Genomic DNA, 23,546 nt, shown 5'->3' on the forward strand with positions numbered 1-23,546 from the left:
TTAACAGATAATTAAAGTTTATTACACTTGTTACTAATCTGAAAATATTAGACAACTGTGTGTTTCATAAAGTGAATCATGTGACATGACCTCACACTGATCTCAGCCATTTAATCAGTCAAATCAATCATTGAACTAATCAATGAACCAATCAATTACAGTAAGAAACAACAGCTGAAGACATTTAGGATATTTAATGAATTAAAAAAACAGAAACATTTAACATTTTCCTTTCAAATGTCGACAAAAAGAAAACAGACAAAAAACAGAAAGTGACAGAAAATATTTACAATTATTGATCAGTCGTCTGTTATTGATCAGTTATCGGTCAGGTATCAGAGCAGCTGTGATGAGTTTATTTTCTATAATGAATTTAAACTTTTTGCTGTTTGAGCTGCAAATAAAAACTACGAACAGACTTCAGAGGCTGATGAACCTGCGGAGTCCTGTTGGTGCCATAATTCATCTGATCAATCTTCCGATTCTGTTGTTGTTGACTGATTTACAGCCTCAAAGAACCTAAATCCTTCAAAATAAAACTCATGTTTTTTGGTAGTTTGACATTTCTAATTACGTAGTGTTTTTGTGTGCATCTATAGATCTGTTTAATTTGGCTTCTTGTGTTTGTATTTATTAACAACAACAAAAAACTCCATCATCATCATCATCCTGTCTTGTTTATAGCCTACAAGTAAACAGAGATAGGAGTAGAACGAAGATGCCCCACTTTGTTTAAATTTTAGTTACATATAAACAACAGAATCGTCTACACTGTACAAAGATAGGACTGAGAAAGACGCCTCACTCTGTTTACTTATTAGGATGTAAAAGCTGATAACGTAGCGACCTATAAAAACGGAGATTGGAGTGTAGGGACGATGTCCCACTGTTTAAAAAACACAAGACAGGTAGCTCAGAGCTACACATTTAAAGTGAGATGCAAAGGCAGAAATATAGTGAAGAGGCTTCACTCTATATAATGGGATATAGAAACAGATAATGTAGTGAGATAAAAAAAAAGATAGGAGTGAATAGAAGATGTCCAACCTTAAACCCTGTCGTATGATTATAGAGCTCAATACTGACCACCCACTTTTTTGAATGGTGAATTTCCCATTCAGAGCAGAAAAACATTGGAAAACAGAAAAAAAAATACGAGACCGTGTACATAATAGGTATACAGTAAGTGTGAAGGAACTACTCGTCCCATAAACCATTGCTAATGGCGACTCGCCGAAAAACTGAAGACAATTTCAGTAACTCCGCGCCTTATTTCTCTCCTCAAATGTTTTCAGAAACACATTTCGCTCAACGAGCCGCCATGTTGGTCCTGTCTGATATCCGGGAGCAGACGCCACGGAGGCGAACGTACGAGCACGTACCCTCACTAGCTGTTCGCAGGTGCGGTAAACATTTCCATGGTAACAGCGAGCTCCACCAATCAGAGATGTCACTGTTACACCTAGGATTGTGGGTAGTATAGTACTTCTCCATGACATGGTGGATAAAACGTGTTTTTCTTAAAACAAGGTTAATATCATACCCAACCAGGACTGGTGGCTTCTAGAGGAGCAGATACCATCTTAGCTTGTGGTGAATCGACCTTGGATGGTTACGACTTTATAATCCTCCATTAAAGGGATTTTCATTTCCAGAAACATCCTGTTGAGCTCTATCTATTTTGTTCTCTTGTTAAAATGTAATAATAAAATAACATGTAACCGAGCTTTGGCAATAATGTAGCAATAACATCCATGTTAATAAAGCTTATTTGATTGATTGATAAGTAATGAGATACTAAAAAAACAAAATGCCTCACTCTGTATACTGTAGTGAGATATATAAATATAGATATGAGTGTGAGATAGGAGTGTAAAGTAAGAGCATCACTTGGTTCATTTCTTGAAGAACTTCTTGTTGAGGAGGAAGATGAGCAGGTTGACGTTAACCTTCGCCTTGTCAAACATTTTCATCACCGCCACGCCTTCATACTGCAGTTGCAGCAGGTCCTATAAAACAAACACACACACACATACATTATGCACACCTTGTATTTATCTCAGAAAGTAACCTGGTATTTAGCCTGGTTTGTACCTGGTATTTGAGCAGGAACTCCTCCATCTCAACGCCGAGGAATCGAGCTTTGACGTTGAAACTTCCTTTCTCAGGTCCAGGAACGATGTCAAAGACGACGTTCTTAAACCTGTAACAGTTCAGCTCGGTTCAGTTCACTTCCTCTGACAGGATTTAACAACAGTAAACCATGACCAGCAGTGTGATGACTCATGTTTAATTGTTACAACACAAATAAATGTGTTGTTAAACGTTTATAACATTAACATATGTGATGTTAAATGTTATAACATTAACATATGTGGTATTAAAGTTAATAACATTAATATATGTTGTGTTAAAAGTTTATAAGATTAATATATGTGTTAAAAGTTAATCACATTAACATGTGTGATGTTAAAAGTTAATAACTTTAACATAGGTGATGTTAAAAGTTAATAACTTTAACATATGTGATGTTAAAAGTTAATAATTTTAACATATGTGATGTTAAAAGTTAATATCTTTAACATATGTGATGTTAAAAGTTAATAACATTAACATATGTGATGTTAAAAGTTACTAACTATAACGTATGTTATGTTATGTTAAAAGTGAATATCATTAATATATGTGGTGTTAAAAGTTTATAACATTAATATATGTGATGTTAAAAGTTAATAACATTAACAAGTGTTTTAAGACGTTGATTAATTTAGTATGATGTTAAATTGTTGTTAGATGGTGTTGATGTGGTGTTACATCGTGCTGACATGTTATTTACAGTAGGATATTAAATGAAAACACAGTGTATATGTCTTATGTAGGTATGTGATCTCACTGTGTAGCTGGCAGGTCTTCGATCTCTAACAGAACTCCTTTCTCCTGCAGTCGGGTGGCGCTGTAGCTCAGAGCAGGAAGCTTCTTCTTCCCTTTGCTATCTGCTGCCTTCTTATTGGTCGATTTACTGCAACCCACAACCAATCACAACATTTGACCTGTGACCTGTGTGTGTGTGCGTGAGTGCACATACAAAACTTGAAAAAGGTTGAAAATCAGTTCACTGAACTGAACATGTGGTGTTCCACGAGGCTCAGTTCTCGGTCCCATCCGGTTCTCTGTGCATCTGATTGATATTTTCCTCGCTGAAATTTAGCCCAACTTTTGAGCGTTCTTTAACCTCCTTCATGACAAGCTAGTATGACATGGTTGGTACCAATGGATTCATTAAGTTTACTAGTTTCTGTGTCTTCACTCTATGCCTAAAACTGAACCTACTAGAGTGTCTGAAAGACAGTAAAGTCAGATGGGATCGCGGGTCTCAGAGGGTTAAGAAATCCAATAATGATGTGATGTCATGTTTAAATGGTCCATCGAGGGTTTGAGATTCAACAGGAACCATAATAATAATAATAATAATAATAATAATAATAATAATGACCTGACTCTGTGTGTGTGTGTGTGTGTTTGTGTGTTCACCTGTTGGCGGTTAGGTTGTCCAGACAGGAAGTGATGTAATGTCTGTAGAAATCCACCTGTTCACTGTGAAAGCTGCTCTTTGCCTGCAGGCTGCTGAGAGTCTGACGGAGCTTCTGTAGCTCCGCCCCCCGACGCTGACGGTGCAGACGCTGCTGACGTATGTCCTGGGGAGGGGATATTACAGCATATTAAAGCAGTAAAGTATTGAAGTATCAGAGAGGTGGAGCAATATCCAGCTCCTGCTGCCACAAAGCTTCATTCACAGCAAACTTTATAAATTATTAAATACTTAAAATGAGCAAATTTTCATTCAATTGAAATTAAGGTATACATTAAATTATCCAGAAAATGTGTCTATTGTAAATTTTCTTTCCTAATGAACAACATCAGCTTCCTCCTGATCCCGCCTCCAATTAGTACAAGGCTGCATTCATGTGGTATTGGTATTATCGGGAAAAAGTAGTTCCCAAATGGGAAACTTCACGTAAACACCCCTCAAGTCGGAACATCAACTCGGAAAGTCTAAAAAAATGTTGGTACACGACTTGCCGAGTTGACGTCATATTACGCAGAATCTTAGCAGAAGAAAGTAAATGATGGGTTGATGGGAACAAACTTTTTATTAATTCATGTATTGACTATCAATTATTTGCTGGAATGTATTAGGTTGTAACTGTTAGTTGCTGTCCACATAGAGTGACCTAGATTAGTTAGAAAAGTTATTTATTAGCATTAATATTTTCGTACGGAGTATTAGGGCCACATTAAGGGAAAACAAATCTGAGATTACGAGGAAAAAGTCATACTATTTCAGGAAAAAAAGGTCGTAACATTACGAATTTTTTCCCCATAAACTTCTGACTTTATTCTCATAATATTACGGCTTTTTTTCTCGTACACTTATGACTTTATTCTTGTAATATTATTACTTTTTTCTCGTAAATGTATGACTTTATTCTCATAATATTATGATTTTTTTTTGTAAACCTATAACTTTATTCTCGTAGTATTATTACTTTTTTCTTGTAAACTTATGACTTTATTCATGTAATTACGACTTTTTTTCTTGTACTTATGACTTTATTCTCATAATATTATTACTTTATTCTCGAAATCTGAGATTATTTTTTTTCCCAGTGTAGCCCTAATTCTCCGTCGTATTTTAGTGGTTTCAGGGAATGAATGCTGGTCGCTGTCACATAAATACTGGAAATATCTATCAACGTGTTGTTGAAACACTCAAAGCAATAAAATACATCTTCTTTGTAGCGTCTATTTTGTTTCCACATCACGACTTAAAGCTTCATGACAACACCAACATCGGAAGAATGACTTCCCTACTCGGGAGGAAGGACCATCAGAGGAGCACCTGAATGCACCACAAGTCACTGGGTGTAAAATCAACCAATAAAACAACAGGAATCATGAGTGAGTATCCAATCAGGACTTTCATTGGACGTAGTGTGTGTGTGTGTGTGTGTGTGTGTGTGTGTGTGTGTGTGTGTGTGTGTGTGTGTGTGTGTTTGGTCACCTTGGCGATCATCTGTAGGATCTGGTTTTCGGTCTGAGGTGGTTTCAGGACTCCGAGTCCCTCCAGACGACGAAGACTCCTCAGGATCTTCCTCTTCTTCTCCTCTAAACTCAGGTTGCCGTTGGCGACCAGCGACTGGTTCCTCTTCATCTTCTCAGGTGTGCGAGCGTCCTGCTGAGCGCGCCGATGCATCAGCCAATCATGACAGGCTTTCTGAAGAGGAGGAGGAGACGAAGAGACGACTGAAGTTTACCTGAGGTTCACCTGTACCTGAGTGTGTGTGTGTGTGTGTGTGTGTGTGTGTGCGTGTGTGTGTGTGTACCTGGTCATGTGACACAGATGCTCTCAGGATGTCACTCAGAGAGTCACCTGACTGAGTCCTGATGACATCAATGATCAGCTGCTTTGTGCTGGAAAAACCACAAAAAAAATAAATCACTGAAATAAACTAAAACTACTTAGTGTAAATATTTATGAGCTGATCTACTGAGCATGCTCAGTAGGCTACTGCACATCCAGCTGTTGTTTAAACATACTTGACCAGGTGAAGCTAACAGGCTAACATGCTAAAGTACCTGAACAGGTAACGCTACCATGCTAACCGGCTAAAGTGCTATAGTACCTGAGCAGGTGAAGCCAACAGGCTAACATGCTAACGTACTTGAGCAAGTGAAGCTAACATGCTAATAAACCTGAGCGGTTAAAGCTAACATGCTAAGTTACCTGAGCATGTGAAGCTAACATGCCAAGTTACCTGAACAGGTGAAGCTAACAGGCTAACATGCTAAGCTACCTGAGCAGCAGTCCTCTGGCGTCTGGTTTGTCGTCGGACTCGTTGAAGATGTCAAACTTGTTGGTGAGAGTCAGAGAAACCTCCATCTTGCTGCTCTGAGACAGACCGGACTCTGATCCTGGATCTGCTGAGGAACACTCTCCTGAAGAGCAGAAAGCACAGACAGTGATAAAGTAGTACCAGTAGTATCGGTAGTAGCAGTAGAGTTGTAGTATTAGTTGTAGTACCGATGAGGTCCTGCAGGGTGGGTACTGATCCGAGGTCCTTCAGCAGCAGTCTGAGAGGGTCTGAGGGGTCCGGACACAAAACCTCCTGCTGCTCCAACAACAACTGAACACACATAGACACACAGCTGGATTAATGTCAAACCAGAGCAGAACCCTACTGGATCTGTTCCTTCTGTTTTCATCAGTTGTTATTTAAGATGATCAAACTTTCTGCCCTTCACTGTTTGTGTAGCGCTTCATGAGGCTCTTCTGCCCGCACTCTTTAATGACTCTTTAATGATCTCACCTATTGAATGTAGCTACGTCAAGTTCACCTGCTAATAGACCCTTTTAGTGTGGACGTCATGATGACATCACAGTGTTAGCTGGAGGCTAAACAAAGGAAAGACTGGAGGCTAACACTAGCAGTGGGCTAAAGTTACACATCTAAAATGTCATCTTTCTGTGTTGTTATAGTTTGCTAATTCCACCATGGTACAGAAAATGAGTACCACCCGCCCACTAAATACCTCATCATGGTTACTAACAGAAAAGAGGTCTATATAAAGAGGTTTATATAAAGAGGTTTATATAAAGAGGTCTATATAAAGAGGTCTATATAAAGAGGTCTATATAAAGAGGTCTATAGAAAGAGGTCTATAGAAAGAGGTCTATATAAAGAGGTTTATATAAAGAGGTCTATATAAAGAGGTCTATATAAAGAGGTCTATATAAAGAGGTTTATATAAAGAGGTCTATATAAAGAGGTTTATATAAAGAGGTCTATATAAAGAGGTCTATATAAAGAGGTCTATAGAAAGAGGTCTATAGAAAGGGGGCTTTATAAAACAATGTCTCATTTGTTAAATGCTTGTTGCCTCAACTCCTCTCTCCTAGAGTAGATGCGAGGAGAGAGGAGGCGAGGAAAGGAATGGAGTATGTACAAAACTAGGAAATGAGAAAGGCCCCAGGTCCAGGTGTCTCTGAACAGACCTTGTGTGTGTTGAGCAGCTCGCTGATGGAGATGTAGACGACCGGCTTGTTGACGATGAGCAGCTCCGAGTATTCGTCCATGTTGAACGTGTCTTCTGGTTCAGGAACGTCACAAACACTCAACAGGAAGTTCCTGTCAAACACAAAGAAACAACAGAAAGTTTCTCTTCTTCTTCTCATAAATAAAAGAACCTCATGAAACCAGTTCAGACCAGAACAACATGCAGTCACTATACTGAATGTTATTTATGAGCTGGTGCATCTGAGCATGCTCAGTAGGCTACTGCACATCCAGCTGTTGTTTAAACATACTTGAAGCTAACAGGCTAACATGCTAAAGTACCTGAACAGGTGAAGCTAACAGGCTAATATGCTAAGGTACCTGAGCAGGTGAATACACCAGAGAATATATTCAGTTAAAACAGATCCTCAATGTTCTCTGTGAAGTTAGCGGGAAGTGATGTCACATAGCCCCCCGTGTGTTTTATGTGGAGTGAGCACTGCACCAGACTCTATTTAAGAAATAGCCTTTTAAATGCTTCATTGTCAGTAACCGGCCATATGGTAGATTAGGAGGTAGTTTGGCCTTGTGTGCTCTGATGAGTGCAGTTAACACACCAGTTTAATGTAGTTTAATGAAAACTCCTGCTCAAGCTGTTCTCCACCTCTGGTTTGGAAGGAGGAAATAACAATACGAACAGGTGAACCAGCTTCAAGTGATATATTTTATTTTTAAGTGCTGTGCTGTGGATCTAATTTGGTTCATGTGGATTTCCAAAAGTAACGGATAAATATTTAAAGAAACTTTAAAGTGTTAAATTACAGAGTGGAATTTGGTGTGGTGGTAGAATGAGTGTTTAATTAGATCTTAAATATGAACTGCTGAATAAAATTTTAATTTTTCTCTTGGATAAATAGGAACAGATATTGGCGTTTCAAATGCATTATTATTGTATTTAATCGTATTCATTGTTTGAGTTAAACATTTATCTTTTATTTTGAGTACAGATATTTTATTGCTGTTGGATTAAAGGAATGACTTCAAAGGTCAGAGGTCGTATTATTCGTCATATTCTGACCTGAACTTGCTGTGAGTCTGGCTGATATACTGGTTCAGAGCTCTGACGTGGTATCCGTCTCCGTGGAAGTGCTTGTTGGCGGCGGCATGCTGCAGCATTCGGGCGATAGAGCCCAGGATGTGGCGCTGCTCCGGCTGCAGGGCGGAGCCGGCAGACCGGTCCACCACGTCGAAACCGTCCGGCGCAACGATGGCCGGGTTCATGTAGCGATAGTAGACCAGGTTACCGACAATCTGAGGGAGACATTTAACACGTCCCAATTTATACAGTGAGGTCAATGAAATGGCTCCTATGGGGACTAACATCATCACACGAATACAGTTGGGCTCATTGGATCCACAAGAGTCTCAGCTTTACAGTGATACCCAATTTATGTAATTCAAGACTGTTTAGGGACCCCAGTATGCAGAAATATTCAGATACACCATTTTAGAATAGGAGACAACAACATATTTATATTGCATTCAGAAAACTACTAACTGTCTAAATCCTGGATCTCACCTTGTAGAGTTCGTCTTCGCTTGCTTCAGGGAACTTCGCCTTCAGGGCGTCTCGGAGAACCTTCGCCGTGTAACGTAAACCGTAACTATAACAAACAGCACAGAACAACATTAATGAGACGTGAGCAGGTGGAGACCTACGGTAGTTTGTGGAGGTTGGAGGTGAGCGGGTGGAGGTAAACGGGTGGAGACCTACGTTAGTTTGTGGAGGTTGGAGGTGAACGGGTGGAGGTAAACGGGTGGAGACCTACGTTAGTTTGTGGAGGTTGGAGGTGAACGGGTAGAGGTAAACGGGTGGAGACCTACGTTAGTTTGAGGAGGTTGGAAGTGAGCAGGTGGAGGTAAACGGGTGGAGACCTACGTTAGTTTGTGGAGGTTGGAGGTGAACGGGTGAAGGTAAACAGGTGAAGGTTAACGGGTGGAGACCTATGGTAGTTTGTGGAGGTTGGAGGTGAGCGGGTGGAGGTAAACGGGTGGAGACCTATGGTAGTTTGTGGAGGTTGGAGGTGAACTGGTGAAGGTAAACAGTAGGAGGTAAACGGGTGGAGACCTACGGTAGTTTGAGGAGGTTGGAGGTGAATGGGTGGAGGTGAACGGATGGAGGTAAACGGGTGGAGACCTACAGTAGGTTGTGGAGGTTGGAGGTGAACAGGTGGAGGTGAACAGGTGAAGGTGAACAGGTGGAGGTAAACGGGTGGAGACCTACGGTAGTTTGTGGAGGTTAGAGGTGATGGCTTTGAGGACTCGGTCCGTCAGGTTCTTCAGGTTGATGATGGCGATGTCAATACGTCTCTGGACCTCTGGGTGACTCAGAGCGTCAGCAGGTGAGACCTCGTATGGCAGGGAGCTGCAAGACGCCGACAGGTGAGTCAGGAAAGATTTAACATCATCATCAACACCATCATGACCAACATGTGTGTCCGTTCACACCTCTTGTGTCCGGTCTGGGTCTCGGTCTGGTTGATCCAGGTCTTGTAGACGTCCACCGGGTCGGTCCTGATGCTGAGGCTCCGGTCCAGCAGGACGTCCTGCAGAGCTGGACCCAGAGACTCCCGCAGGGCGTTCTGACCGCGAGCGTGTCGGTAAAAGTTCACCAACATCTTGATGACGGTGGGGTTACCTGTGACCACGTCCTGAGGCTGCTCCACCTTCAGTCTGACATCATCACACAGGTACACGTTACAGGTGTGAACACGCTAACAGGGACCCACAGTTTGTGTTAATGTGATATATATTCACCTGATCTCGTATCGCAGCGCCGCCGTGAACAGCTGCAGCAGCAGGAAGGCGTCTCTTCGGTCGGCACCGTAGTTAAACAGACTGAACACCAACATCTCCATGAAGGAGGTGGAGCGACTCTGAGGCATCAGGAAGATCAGCTGGGCCAGGTACAGAGGCTGGGTCTGGAACAACACACACACAGGTGATATACCACACAGGTAATATATCACAGGTGTAGAACAGGTATGTGTGTGTGTGTGTGTGTGTGTCTCACCTGTAGCAGGTAGAACAGGTATGTGTGTGTGTGTGTGTGTGTGTGTGTGTGTGTGTGTGTCTCACCTGTAGCAGGTAGAACAGGTGTGTGTGTGTCTCACCTGCAGCAGGTAGAACAGGTGTTGGTAGGCCTCCAGTCTCTCTCTCCTCTCTCTGCTCAGAGCTTTCAGACCTTTACTTCTCTCCACGTCCATCATGTCTGACAGCTGCTCCTTGTTCTTCTTCGTCAGCTTCTTGCAGTGAGACACCACTTCCTGTTTAGAGAGACAGGTTCGTTAACACTAACGAGGACGCACACCTTAACGAGGAAGGCTTGGGTGGTTAGGAGATTGTTAGGAGATACCTGTCCAGTAGTCAGTTACCTGTTCAGCAGTGAGTTACCTGTAGCGTGTAGTGAGTTACCTGTAGCGTGGCTCTGTTGCGGACCAGCAGGCCGATCTTCAGGTCCATCAGGTCCAGGTCGGCCTCCAGCTGTCGGTTGAAGCGGATGCTCCTCACCACCTCCTCCCTCAGACGCAGCTGCTCCGCCTCCTCTCTGATGTCACTGTCGCCCAGGTCGAGCAGGTGAACAAACTTCCTGACCACAGACAGGGGGGGCGTGGCCGAGTGCACTGAGACAAGAGAGGGGGAGGGGCTTAATAATGACTTAAAGTACCTGAAAATTCTCATTTAGAGTTCAGAAACACAAGATGAAATTATCCCTCGTTAGTAAACTTACCCAGCATCCTGTACTCGTCTCGAGCTCTGTTGGCTCTGAAGAAGGCCTGAATCTTTATGATGGCGCCAACCTGTGGACACGCAGAGTTACTACAGCCTCAGACCACGGAGAAAGATGTAAGAAAGGTTGAGAACTACTGTCAAATGTCTGAGTAACAGGACGACTCACATGACGTCTGAAGAAACTCAGTCGAGCTCGATATTTTCTCCTCGCCGACCACATCTTCACAGACGACTGGATCTGTTAATACAAACATTTAACATTTATCAGGTGTTTGTTTACATCTTCAATTAACTAAACAATAATTACAGAATTATGTTGATATTAAACCTTGTTGATCGGGTCTTTATGAGGTCATTCTTTAACATCCTTCACTCACACTGATAAACTTCTGGTCAATAACACTGTGTTCAAACCAAGAGAAAAGCTCATTTTCGCCTCACTTTACTCGTGCGAGTTGAACCGCCGGTATCATTTGTGTTCATTCGCTCTAGGCGCTCCGGAGAGGAGGAGGAGCTTGTCTCCATAGATACCAACAACTTTTTCTTTCCTCCATTTCTTCCATCAACCATGGAAGAAATAACCACTGTTGCTGCTTTGTACATGTTGTGGAAGTCCAAGATATGTCAGAAAACCAAACGCCGTCTTGTCTGGGTTCATAACATCACCCGGCGGCGAGCTGTATTCACATACAGTGTCCTTGCACTGACTGTATCTAGCAGCCACACGTCGCTACTGAGGCATGAACCCAAAATAAACAGATTGTGCTGTGATTTAATATCAATAAACAGATCAAAATGATGCTGAAATAACTACATAATGATGCTGATTAGTAAAACGTCTGAATTCATGCTTTGTCAGGTCTGTTACCAGGACGACAAGCAAAACAACTTTTAAAATGCTTGTTTTCTGAATGGAGTTTGGATGGATCAGTGCCAGGTTATGCAGCTGCTCCATCAACACTCAACATAAAGTCATCTAGGCATAAATACGGCAGCAGCATTGTTGTTTCTACCATTGACAGTCTGTGGTTTCTACACAGAGTTTGGTCCGGTCTTTGTATAGATATGATGTTCTATCGTAGCTCTGGTTATTTCTTCCATTTCTGATTCAACAACGTCAGGACGTCAGTGACCACAGGAGGACAATCTCAATGCTGAGAGGCTTTCACAACACAGCGGCACGCACATTTATCACTCCAGTTGAAATATTTCAACTCACACTGTGACGCGAGTTGTGTGTTTGTGTTGCGTCATTTGCGCCTATTATTCGCCTCTTTGCATTGACATTGTATGTTATTGCGTTCGCTCTCGGTGTGAACACATAGCAGACGCCTGTCAGTGGTCTCTGTCTGTAATTATGATGATTTAATCTGATGTCTAATTATACATCTGTATTTTGTTGGTCTTCTGTCCAGACAGATTTCTTTGTGACACCTTGAATTAAAAACATTACCTGTAGCGTGAGTCATGATGAGTTAGTCGTTACCTTGACAACAGCTCTCCAGTTCATGTAGAGAAACTGCAGCCGACGTCTGTACGCCCGCTGCTGGACCAACCTCCTCCAATTAGACTGAACACACACAGACACAACGATCAGTGGCCAGTATAAACCAGTAAACACCAGTTAGTACACACCAGTATAAACCAGTATACACCAGTTAGTAATAGCTGTCTCACTGTTGTCGTACATAAATATTACCTACAGTCGTTTGAATTTATGGATTACCTGCCAAAATCTAAAATAAATCAATAAAAGATTTGATAAATAAATAAATAAGCCATTAAAAGATAGTGAAAATAATATTAAAAATAAATGTAGGCATTAATTAATTGATAAAATATGACATAAATTGAGATTTCTGTTTTAATTTGCTTTTTTTAATTTACATTTGTATTAATTCCCTTATTTATTTACTATTCTGTTTAATTTCCACTTTTATTTATTTTTATTATTTTTTTTATTTATTTATTTTTGCATTATTTTTATTTATTTATGTATTTATTTTTTTGCAATTATTTTTCAATTATTTTTAATTTATTTTATATTTATTTTTGAATGCATGTATTCATTTATGTGTTTAAGCAATAAATTATTTTAGGGATGTTAAAGTTAATGCGAAAATAATACTTAACCCTTCACTACAAGCTAGTATGACATGGTTGGTACCAATGGATTCATTAGGTTTACTACCTCTGAAATATCAATTGCGTTAACACATTAAAGAAATTAGTGCTGTTAAAATGATTTTACGTTATGTGTTATTATTGCGTTAACTTTGAGAGCCCTAAAATAAATAAATGCTTAAACACATAAATAATACTGTGTTTAAATAAATACTAAATAAATAAAAATAAACGCAATAATAAATAAATAAATCGAAAATTCCTAAAAAATAAATACATAAATAAAAGTGGAAATTTTTTTTTTTTTTGGGGGCATTTTCCATTTTTATGACAGGACAGTGGATAGAGTCTTGAAAGGGGGGAGAGAGAGAGTGGATGCGGAAAGGGCCACAGGCCGGATTCGAACCCGGGCCGCCGCGGTCAGGACCAAGCCTTAATACATGGACGCCCGCTCTACCAACTGAGCTAACCCAGGCGCACAATAAAAGTGGAAATTAAACAGAAAAGTAAATAAATAAGGGAATTAATACAAATGTAAATAAATGAAAAAGCAAATTTAAACAGAAATATTAATTTATGTCAGATTTTATCAATTAATTAATGGCTACATTTATTTTTTATATTATTTTTGCTACAATTAATGTTATTTATTTATGGAGTCATTAATTTATTTTTGATTTTGGCGGGTTTGGTCCTCGTATAAGCTCACCTGGATGATGATAACAGCAGGTGTCTGATTGGTCAGGTAACGCCGTCGAGCCTCCAGCTTCTGTCTGAGCAGGAATCCTCGACTGACCGCCTGCAGACCAACGACGAGGGCTTCTCTGCTCCGCCAGAGGATGCCGCGACTGTACGAGCCTGAAGCGCTGCTGACTACTTCCTGTGGGGAGCAGAGACATGATGACATCACACACGGCATCGCTGTTTCTGACCAATCACAGGCAGGGGGACAAACATTACAATTATTGTCCTGAAATGTTGTCTTTGAAATGTGGAAATGAAGATCTGATCTCCTCCTGACCTCTGATCTCTGACCCTCAGGTGTGTCTGTACCTGTAGTAGAGACCCTGACGCTGACCTCTGACCCTCAGGTGTGTCTGTACCTGTAGTAGAGACTCTGACGCTGACCTCTGACCCTCAGGTTTGTCTGTACCTGTAGTAGAGACCCTGACCTCTGATCCTCAGGTGTGTCTGTACCTGTAGTAGAGACCGTGACGCTGACGTCTGACCCTCAGGTGTGTCTGTACCTGTATTAGAGACCCTGACGTTGACCTCTGACCCTCAGGTGTGTCTGTATCTGTAGTAGAGACCCTGACGCTGACCTCTGAGCTCTGAACCTCAGGTCTGTCTGTACCTGTATCTGTTGTTGGTCGAGGAACACACTGTTGTGTATGAAGCCGTTGGGTTTCTCCCAACTACCCTCCAGTCTGTTCAGGTGGAGGTAGTAAAACGAGCCGTCGTCCAGCCGAACTCGAACCCACGGACTACGGTTGTCTCCTAAACACACACACGCACACACACACTATCTCTATAACGCCATTTTTGATTAAACTGGCTCATGTTCTATTATACAGACTGATGACGGTGATGGAAAGTTAAAGTTTCATCTCCTCTCTCTACAATTCAGATTGTCAGTCAGTCAGATGACGGAGTGATAAACTGAAGATACAGAAACAGAGGGACAGACGACTGCAGACAGTCAGTTGTACCTGTGTGCATCCGGTCTGACATCAGACTGTAGAGCTCTCTCTGATAATCAGCAGCACAGGTGGGAACGACTCCCTGCAGCTGGACTTCAGGTAAACTCAGAACACGAAAAGTCTGATTCACTTTATTCTCCTTTACAGCCTGATTCACTGCAGCTAATGACAGACACACTGAGCACACACACACACACACACACACACACACACACACACACACACACACACACACACACACACACACACACAAACAACTACATCATTATCATTATTAATAAACATTAATGTCTGGAGACATCCACAGCACAAACACAGCAGAAGAATCTCCTCATTTGCAATCAACAGATATTATACAAATATAATAATAATAACATAAAATCATAGATCACTTTTTAAAACTGAGGTGATTATTTAAAAATGATCAATAACCAAAACAAATGAACCGATGACTGGAGCAGAATAATTAACAGTAATATCAGATAAAAGAAATAAAGTGATCAAAAAATAATCAATAAAGTCTGGGACTCACGCTTCAGAGCTTTCTGGCTCTGCTGATTGGCTCTCTTCACTGCTTCCTGGATATCAGCCAACCACAGCTCAGATTTTGGGTCCCTGCTCACCTGATTGGACAGAAAAAGTACACAATACATCAACTTTAAAAAACAAAATACTCAGATTCATTCAAATGAACTGAAGGTCAAGATTAACTAGAGAATGTAATTTCTGAGAGAAACTGCGGAGTGAATGCAGGATGTTGAAAGGTAGACGCTACGCTGTATTGCTGGCTTTAAAAGTTGAATAATACCAATAATGTAGGAAAGATTTGGAATATTTCAAGCTTTGTTGAAAAGCTGACGCTACACTGGATTGCTGTGTTTTATCTGTAAGAAGACGGGGTGTAATGGATGTAATTCATACAAATGTCATTCAAACTTAAATAGTACCAATGATGTATGAAAGATGTGGAATATTTTAAAGTTAAAATTTAGTATGAATCAGTAGATAAAATTTGTAAATGGATTTAAAAGGCAGCTGAAGCATCATAAATAGTTAGTCCTGAGTTCCCTATTAAGATAGCTACCTTCTGGGGCTTTTATTTTGAAAAACTAGGTCCATCCTTGGTTTCCTTTAACATACAATGAGAGTTGGGGGGTTTTATTTTGAGAAACAAGTATCATCCTGAGCTTCCTGTTAAGACATAATTACTCCATGGGGCTTTTATTTTGAAGGGATGGGGTGGGAGGGGAAGCATAATTAGACTGTCTGATGCTTCCAGCATTCACACAAAATATCAGAGTTCTGCTTCTGGCTAAAGTCTGAGGTGTCGGTTTGAATCCCTGCTTACCTGTGACTGGTTCCCTGTGTGGTTACTTGTTCCCTGTATGTTTACTGGTTCCCTGTGTGTTTACTGGTTCCCTGTGTGTTTACTGGTTACCTGTGAGGTTACTAGTTACCTGTGAGGTTACTGGTTACCTGTGTGGTTACCTGAGCTTTGTGCTGCCTGGCTCTGGTGAGCAGGGTCAGGTATCTGCAGGTGTTGGCAGGTAGAACCTCCTCCACACCACAGGAGGGCAGCAGCAGAGCAGACAGCAGCTGCTGAGAGTCTCCTCTGATCACGGCCTTGTTCACCAGACCGACAGACAGCAGCTCTGAAGGTCAGAGGTCACCCAAAGAGGTCAGAGGTCACACAGAGAGGTCAAAGAGTGTGTAAGGTATGCGTGTGTGTGTTTTGCGTACGTTGGTGTTCATCCTGCATGGCGTTGTTGACAGAGTTGATTCCTCCCTGCAGCTGATTCCAGGTCAGCAGATCTCTGCTCACCTGCTGCTTCACACCAACCAGACACTCAAAGTACCTGACGATGACATCATCATCACCATCATCATCATCATCATCATCATCATCATCAGCACCATCATCAGCACCATCAGAGACCTCTAAGTTCCTGTAGTTACTATCGTTCTACTGTCAGTGGCCACTTTATTAGGAACACCTGTACAGTTCAACACCAACAGCTGTGACGCCGTCTGAGAGGATAACGCCAGATCACGCCCCCTGGTGTTCAACGCTAGGAAATGCATCTCTTTATGGATAGATGAAAACGCCATCGCAGATACGGGAGAGAAGTTAATATTGTTGTTTTTTTCGCCGTCCAGTCCAGACAAGTCACATGACATTTTCTTTAAAGTGAAAAGTTCGACAGCATGTTAGCTACCATATGTAGTATGCTGGCTGTGTAACATACATAGTGCATATAGTGGTTCATACGTCTTTTAACAAAGAAGAAAATTAGCTAATTACACAGGAAGTTAGCATTTTATGCTAATAGTCTTTTGTTAAAAGACGTATGAACAACTACATGCACTCTGTATGTTATACAGCTAGCATGCTACCAATGTTAGCTAACCAGGAAGTTAGCATTTCATGCTAAGTTCCTGTGGCACACAGTGCATACGGTCTGTCCGTAATCTGCCGCAAATGTTCAAATTTTTCAACGTACTTTACTACGTACTAATTACGGACCAAAAACAAAAACGGAGGGAAGACTTTCGCCAACACATCAGAGGTCACGGAGGTTCCCATAGGAATGAATGAACTTCCTGTTGACTCACAGAGCTCTGTGGGAGCGAGGTGCAAGGTAGGAGGAGTTGTACCTGTCGAGCAGGGTGTGGTCGACATCAGAGAGTCCTGCAGACGGACTGACCAATGAGGAGCTGAACTGCTGCAGATGTCCCACCTCCAACGCCTGATTGATGAGAGCGACAGCTGACAGCATCTCCACGGCAACAAACAGCTCCTCCTGCTGCAGCTCCCCCTGGTGGAGACAGACAGGAAACACGCTCCTTAAAACTTTATCAATATTACATTAACTTTTTATTAATATCACATTACATTAATATTATGATTACATTAATATTACATTAATATTGCAACATTATATTATGATTCAATAAATATTATATTATATTAATGCTGCTGTTACACTGATTTATATTTATTTATTCTCTCAGGTGTGTCTCATGTGTCTCTCAGGTGTGTCTCAGGTGTACCTGTGCCGTCTGTCTCTGCAGCAGCTGCAGCTCTCGGTGATAAAGAGTCGCAGCGAATGGAAAAACTTCAGGAAGCTCGAGGTCAGAGGTCATCAGACAGCTGACCGTGTGTCTGGGGTCGCTGAGACGCAGCGACCCATTAACACTCTGCACCGCTGCATGCACTGAGACACACACACACACACAGAGTTAATGACAACATTGTGTGTGTATCAGTGAGGGTTCAGGCGTGGGGACAGGCCAGTGTGACTTACTGGCCCGGTCTCTCTGAGCATCCTGGTTGGCGATGGTCACACCTTCCTGCAGCTCATCAGGCTCCAAAGGATCAACACAGCCCTCATCCTGGGATCAAAGGTCAGGGGTCACAGAGGTCAAACAGGATCAAATGAAATGTTGTTTCTCATGTTTGTTATTAAAATCTTTCCACAATAAATTCTTATCTGGTTAAAATCTGGTGTCTTAAGATGTTCAACGTGTTCATGTTTAACTTATTAAAGGACAACTTTGGGTAGTTTTTAGCCTGGACTCTCTGTTCCTTGTTTCTGTGTCTAATCGACAAACAGGGACAACAACCTCTGAAGTGGCTATATAGCCAACAGCTACTTAGATCATCTATCGCCAAATTGCTAGTTATAAATAACCATCTAGTGCTAGCTAGATGTCTCACACAGCCAGCAGCTACTCACTGCTCCGAAAACATCGGAGCTAATTTCCAAATTTATTTTGTTAAATTCATGTTGGAAATAAACGGTTACTTTCTCACCTGAAAAAACATTAAAACTTAATAACATTTCTTTAAGGCTTAAAAACAGCTTTTTGTCCAGTAAAGGATGATAACCATGGATGTATTAATACTGGTGGCGGGTGACGCTAAGCTAAATAATGACACTTCTGCTCTAAACGGAAGTGAGAACACAACATTACGCGATGTGGAAGCACATTGTACGGCCGTGAAGCTCAGTAGACTGGTGGTGTTCCAGTAACCATGAGTGTTAGTGTGTGTGTGTGTGTGAGTACCAGGGCCTTCTGCTGGCGGTCTGCTGACAACTGGTCCAGGTACCAGGGGCCGTTGTCAGTACGGACGCCCCTGAGGGCCAAACATGGCAGCTGCAGAGCGGACAGCAGAGAGAGTTCATCTGCAGAGTCCAGAGCTTCATCCACCTTCTCCACCGCTGACCGCACTGAGAGACATTATTAATATTAATCAGAGACACAGATTTTATTTATCTGATGATCTTTTTATTACTTTCTGGTTTGAAATGTCTCAGTTCATAATTAAAGAGACGTTTTGTCTCAGTGGAGCTGCAGTTACAGACTCATATATTTATATATGGTGTAGTTCAGTTTTAACAGTTCAAATGAAAGTGGAGAGTTAAATCATGTGATTTTTGCATGAAGTTTGGTGTCTTGGTGAAACTCACCGTTGGCCATGTTGATGTTGTCCTGGATTTCTCTCTGAGTCAGAAACTCCTCGTAGATATCCTCCGGACCGCCACCCTGACACGCACACGCACAGACACACACACATTAACAACAACAGCAACAGTCAGACTGTCTTCTGATTAGACGACCAGACTTCTCTCTGACCAATCAGAGCTCAGATCTCACCCTGCTGGCGGCGTGCTCTTGTTTCCGTGTTTTGGCGTGCTGCAGTACCTCCTGGTAGACGCTCATCAGCGCCTCCTGCAGGTCACTGAGGAGGGCGTTGGGGTTCTTCAGAGCCGTCGCCGTGACCTCCACCTGACCTCTGTCCACCGCCTCGTTGATGGCGATCACCGCCGCATGGACTGATGGGAAAAAAGAGAGGCTGCGTCATTGGCTCCTCCTTATCTCCTGCTCCTCCGCCCACCCTCTTTTTCTCTTTCTCCTCCTTTTCTCTTCTCCCTACCTGCAGCCTCGTCCACTGACAGCTCATTGGCCAGAATTCCTCCAATCTTGTTGAACGCCGGCAGCTGGATCCCGTATTTATCCAGCTCTGACTTCATGTTGTTGATCTCCTCCTCTGAACACACACACACACACACACACACACACACATAAATAATACAGTTAATAATCATCATATCAGACTATATTAATTATAATTAAACCATTAACATTAATAAACATTGTTTTGTTATTCACCTGTGAACTTGACTTTTCCATAGAGGTCGTGGATCTGAGGAGCCAGACCCAGTCTGTACAGGTAGAGGCTGCAGAGAGACAGACGGGCTGTTAACACAGAGACAGACAGGTAGAGAGAGAGACAGGTAGAGACAGAGAGACAAGTAGAGACAGAGAGACAGACAGGTGTAGAGACAGACAGGTGAGCTGACCTGAGAGCGTGGATACAGTAAACGGCTCTCGGCATGTTCTTCTTGTCGTAGACGTCTGTAGTTTCTGGATGGAAGATCTGAAAACAACAACAAGTGATTACTGATCAATGCTCTGATCAGATCAATACTCTGATCAGTATATATCTTTGTGTCTATAGGTAATTGCAAATCTGAGCTGAACAAAATCACATGCGGAGTTCCCCAAGGCTCCATCTTGGGGCCTCTTTTGTTTAACATCTACATGCTCCCACTGGGTCAGATTTTTGAGAACAACAAAATAAATTACCATAACTATGCAGACGACACACAAATTTACATAACTCTATCACCAGGAGACTACAGTCCAATACAAGCACTGAGTGAGTGCATTGAACAAGTCAATAATTGGATGTGCCAGAATTTTCTTCAGCTGAACAAAGACAAAACTGAGGTTGTAGTTTTTGGAGCCAAAAAAGAAAGATTAAAGGTTAGTGCTCACCTACAATCTGTGATGTTAAAAAGCTCAGACCAAGCCAGAAACCTTGGTGTAGTCATGGACTCAGACCTGAGCTTTAACAGCCATATTAAGACAATTACAAAGACAGCCTTCTATCACCTGAAGAATATAAGAAGAATTAGAGGACTGATGTCTCAGCAGGATTTGGAAAAACTAGTACATGCATTTATCTTCAGCCGACTTGACTACTGTAACGGCGTCTTTACCGGTCTTCCTAAAAAATCGATCAGACAGCTGCAGCTGATTCAGAACGTTGCTGCTAGAGTCCTCACTAAGACCAAGAAAGTGGATCACATCAGTCCAGTTCTGAAGTCTCTACACTGGCTGCCTGTCTCTCAGAGAATTGATTTCAAAATACTGCTGCTGGTTTACAAAGCACTAAATGGTTTAGGGCCAAAATACATTTCTGATCTTCTGCTGTGTTATGAACCATCCAGACCTCTCAGGTCATCTGGATCAGGTCTGCTTAGTGTCCCCAGAGTCAGAACTAAACATGCAGAAGCAGCATTCAGTTTTTATGCACCAAATATCTGGAACAAGCTCCCAGAAACCTGCAGGACCGCTCCAACTCTCACTTCTTTTAAAACAAAGCTTAAAACTTTCCTGTTTGCGGGTGCCTTTCATTCTGACACTGCACTATAACTTTTACTCTTTTGAGTTTTATGCAATTTTAGCTTCTATCCTAGCTTTTATTTTTAGCTTGTTTTTATTTTCTAATCTTTAATGTTTTAATGTTTTTATGTTTTTATAACTGTTTTAATTATTTCTTAATGTTCTTTTGCATTTTGTCGCAATGTTCTTGAATGTTTCTGTAAAGCACTTTGAATTGCCCTGTTGTTGAAATGTGCTATACAAATAAAGCTGCCTTGCCTTGCCTTGCCTATATCAATACTATGATCAGATCAATACTCTGATCAGCTTATCAGTCAGTAGGAGTGTGCTTACTGACCGTTGGCAGTCCAAGGGTGGTCATGGCGTTCCTCCAGTGGTTGATGTTGTCAGTGTGACGGAACTGAAGACCCACCGCCTGATCAGATCAATACACAACTGATTATTGATTATTGACAGGTTGGATTGCTCTGTGTGTTGGTTACTGTGTGTTACTGTGTGGGTGTGTGGGTGTGTGGGTGTGTCTGTGTGTGTGTGTGTGTGTGTGTGACACCTGGTATCGGAGCTGCTCAGGGTCGTAGATCTTCTTCACGGCGACGGCGTTCGGAGCGAATCGATGACCGAGTTTAGCGAGGAAGACTCCGTTCCTCAGCGCCTCCTCCAGTTCAGTGGGAGCAGGAAGCTCCTCCCCCAGACACGCCTCCATCCACCTGAGAGAGTCATAGAGTGAATGATGTCACACGAGCGAGGAACATGTAGTAGTGTAGTAAACAGCTGTTAATAATAATAATAATAATAATAATAATAATAACAACAATAACAACAACAACTATATATTTTTTATCACGCTGGTATCGTATTGGTACTCAGTATCGGCTAAGACTGCAAATTCAGGTATCGGAATCGGTAAAGAAAAAAATGGTATCTGAACAACTCTAGTGGACCTGCACCAGGACTGAAGTGGATCCACTGACCTCTTAGCCTCCTCCAGCCTGCAGAGGTACTGATAGGCCACGTTCTGGATCCTCTGTTCATCCATTTGCTCTGCTGTCAGACGCTCATCTGGAAAAGTAGGCAAATGGAAATAAAGGAGTAAATAACATGTAAATTATGTAAATAATGCTACAATATGAACATAATATATCTAAAGAAATAAAGTACTAAATTAAAAACAAGAAAATGAGAATATAAAAACTATGAAATATGTACAAATATTTGCATTAAGATGTGCAATATATAGCATATAGCCACAGTGCAAAAAAATAAATACAAGATGCTGAAGAAACAGGTGTGTCAGACGGCACAGCCTCTCTAATTATTATTATTATTATTGATAATAATAATAATTATTATTATCATTCTTATTGATTTCAACAACCAACTTCTATATAAAACTTGAACAACATGTCAGAGAGACAGTAGACAAGTAAACAACTTCAGGTTTCATCACAGATACAAAAGATCAGCCATAGTTAGTTGCAGCTCTGTTTATATCAATCTGATGTGATATGAATGTGTAAAAATAAAACATCCAGCTATAAGAACTGTTAAAGTAATATTACAAATATAATCAACATATAATCATAAAGCACCATTATAAAGTCAGCTGGTCAATAACTACTTGTGTTAAAGTATTATAAGTGTACATTAATAATAAATAATCCACAGTATGTTTCTGTGATGTTTCCTTTAGTGTGAATGAGTTTAATCCAGTAAAGACAAGATGAAAACATGAACAGATCACAGCAGCAGGTAGAAGAGAGAAACTAACTACACCTTTAGAACAACTACAGTTAAACAAGCAGCAGTGAACAGATCACAGCAGCAGGTAGAAGAGAGAAACTAACTACACCTTTAGAACAACTACAGTTAAACAAGCAGCAGTGAACAGATCACAGCAGCAGGTAGACTATAGAAACTACACCTTTAGATCAACTACAGTTAAACAAGCAGCAGGTTGACTCACAGCGTCCGGATGAATCCGTCATGTTGGCTCCGTGCCTTCGTCCTCTGGCGGCTGAATTATCTCTTTATTTATCTTCTCGGTTTAATTAATATCTCTCCGGTTTGAGTTCAGACCGTGCAAACGTGTAAAACTAGGTTGGGTCTCCGTCTCAAACTGTCCGCTGTTCCTCTGAGTTTGAAAAGCTCCCGCCGCTCTCTGATTGGCCGAGCGACCAGTGACTCCTCCCACTGGCTTGCCGCGTTGGATTGTGGTCTATGTAGTGGTAACACCTACAACAGGGGTCAGCAGCCTTTACTATCGAAAGAGACATTTTAGGCAAAAAAATAAATAAATACAAATCTGTCTGGAGCCGCAAAACATTTTAGTATTGTGATGAAGGTAACACAGTTATTGGTCTAAGTACATAGTATATAAGTCTAATGCAGTGAGGGCCAAAGT

General features: G+C 41.5%; 1 protein-coding gene across 2 annotated transcripts; it reads right to left on the reverse strand.

Annotated features, from left to right (window-relative positions):
* iqgap3 (IQ motif containing GTPase activating protein 3) lies at window positions 1-23,300 on the reverse strand. 2 transcript variants are annotated; one of them, XM_037784512.1, is made up of 38 exons: window positions 23,109-23,300; window positions 22,117-22,204; window positions 21,696-21,852; window positions 21,483-21,560; window positions 20,038-20,114; window positions 19,847-19,914; window positions 19,611-19,724; window positions 19,331-19,509; window positions 19,144-19,219; window positions 18,740-18,903; window positions 17,977-18,064; window positions 17,723-17,886; window positions 17,327-17,487; window positions 16,412-16,527; window positions 16,148-16,323; window positions 15,204-15,294; window positions 14,681-14,848; window positions 14,326-14,468; window positions 13,681-13,851; window positions 12,334-12,417; window positions 11,014-11,085; window positions 10,846-10,915; window positions 10,530-10,738; window positions 10,229-10,381; window positions 9,873-10,036; window positions 9,564-9,788; window positions 9,340-9,480; window positions 8,635-8,719; window positions 8,134-8,366; window positions 7,055-7,187; window positions 6,083-6,185; window positions 5,856-5,997; window positions 5,385-5,472; window positions 5,063-5,275; window positions 3,532-3,695; window positions 2,894-3,019; window positions 2,095-2,203; window positions 1-2,009 (listed from the first exon to the last, which is right to left on the reverse strand). In XM_037784512.1, the coding sequence occupies exons 1-38, from the start codon at window positions 23,128-23,130 to the stop codon at window positions 1,896-1,898; spliced, it is 4,929 nt and encodes a 1,642-aa protein (XP_037640440.1). In that variant the 5' UTR covers window positions 23,131-23,300; the 3' UTR covers window positions 1-1,895. The 2 variants fall into 2 exon arrangements, with proteins under 2 accessions (XP_037640440.1, XP_037640441.1); XM_037784513.1 differs by having other exon boundaries at window positions 16,160-16,323; window positions 23,109-23,299.
* Window positions 23,301-23,546: the final 246 nt, after the last annotated feature.

The sequence above is a fragment of the Sebastes umbrosus genome, chromosome 11, assembly GCF_015220745.1.
Source record: "Sebastes umbrosus isolate fSebUmb1 chromosome 11, fSebUmb1.pri, whole genome shotgun sequence".
NCBI classification, from domain to species: domain Eukaryota; kingdom Metazoa; phylum Chordata; class Actinopteri; order Perciformes; family Sebastidae; genus Sebastes; species Sebastes umbrosus.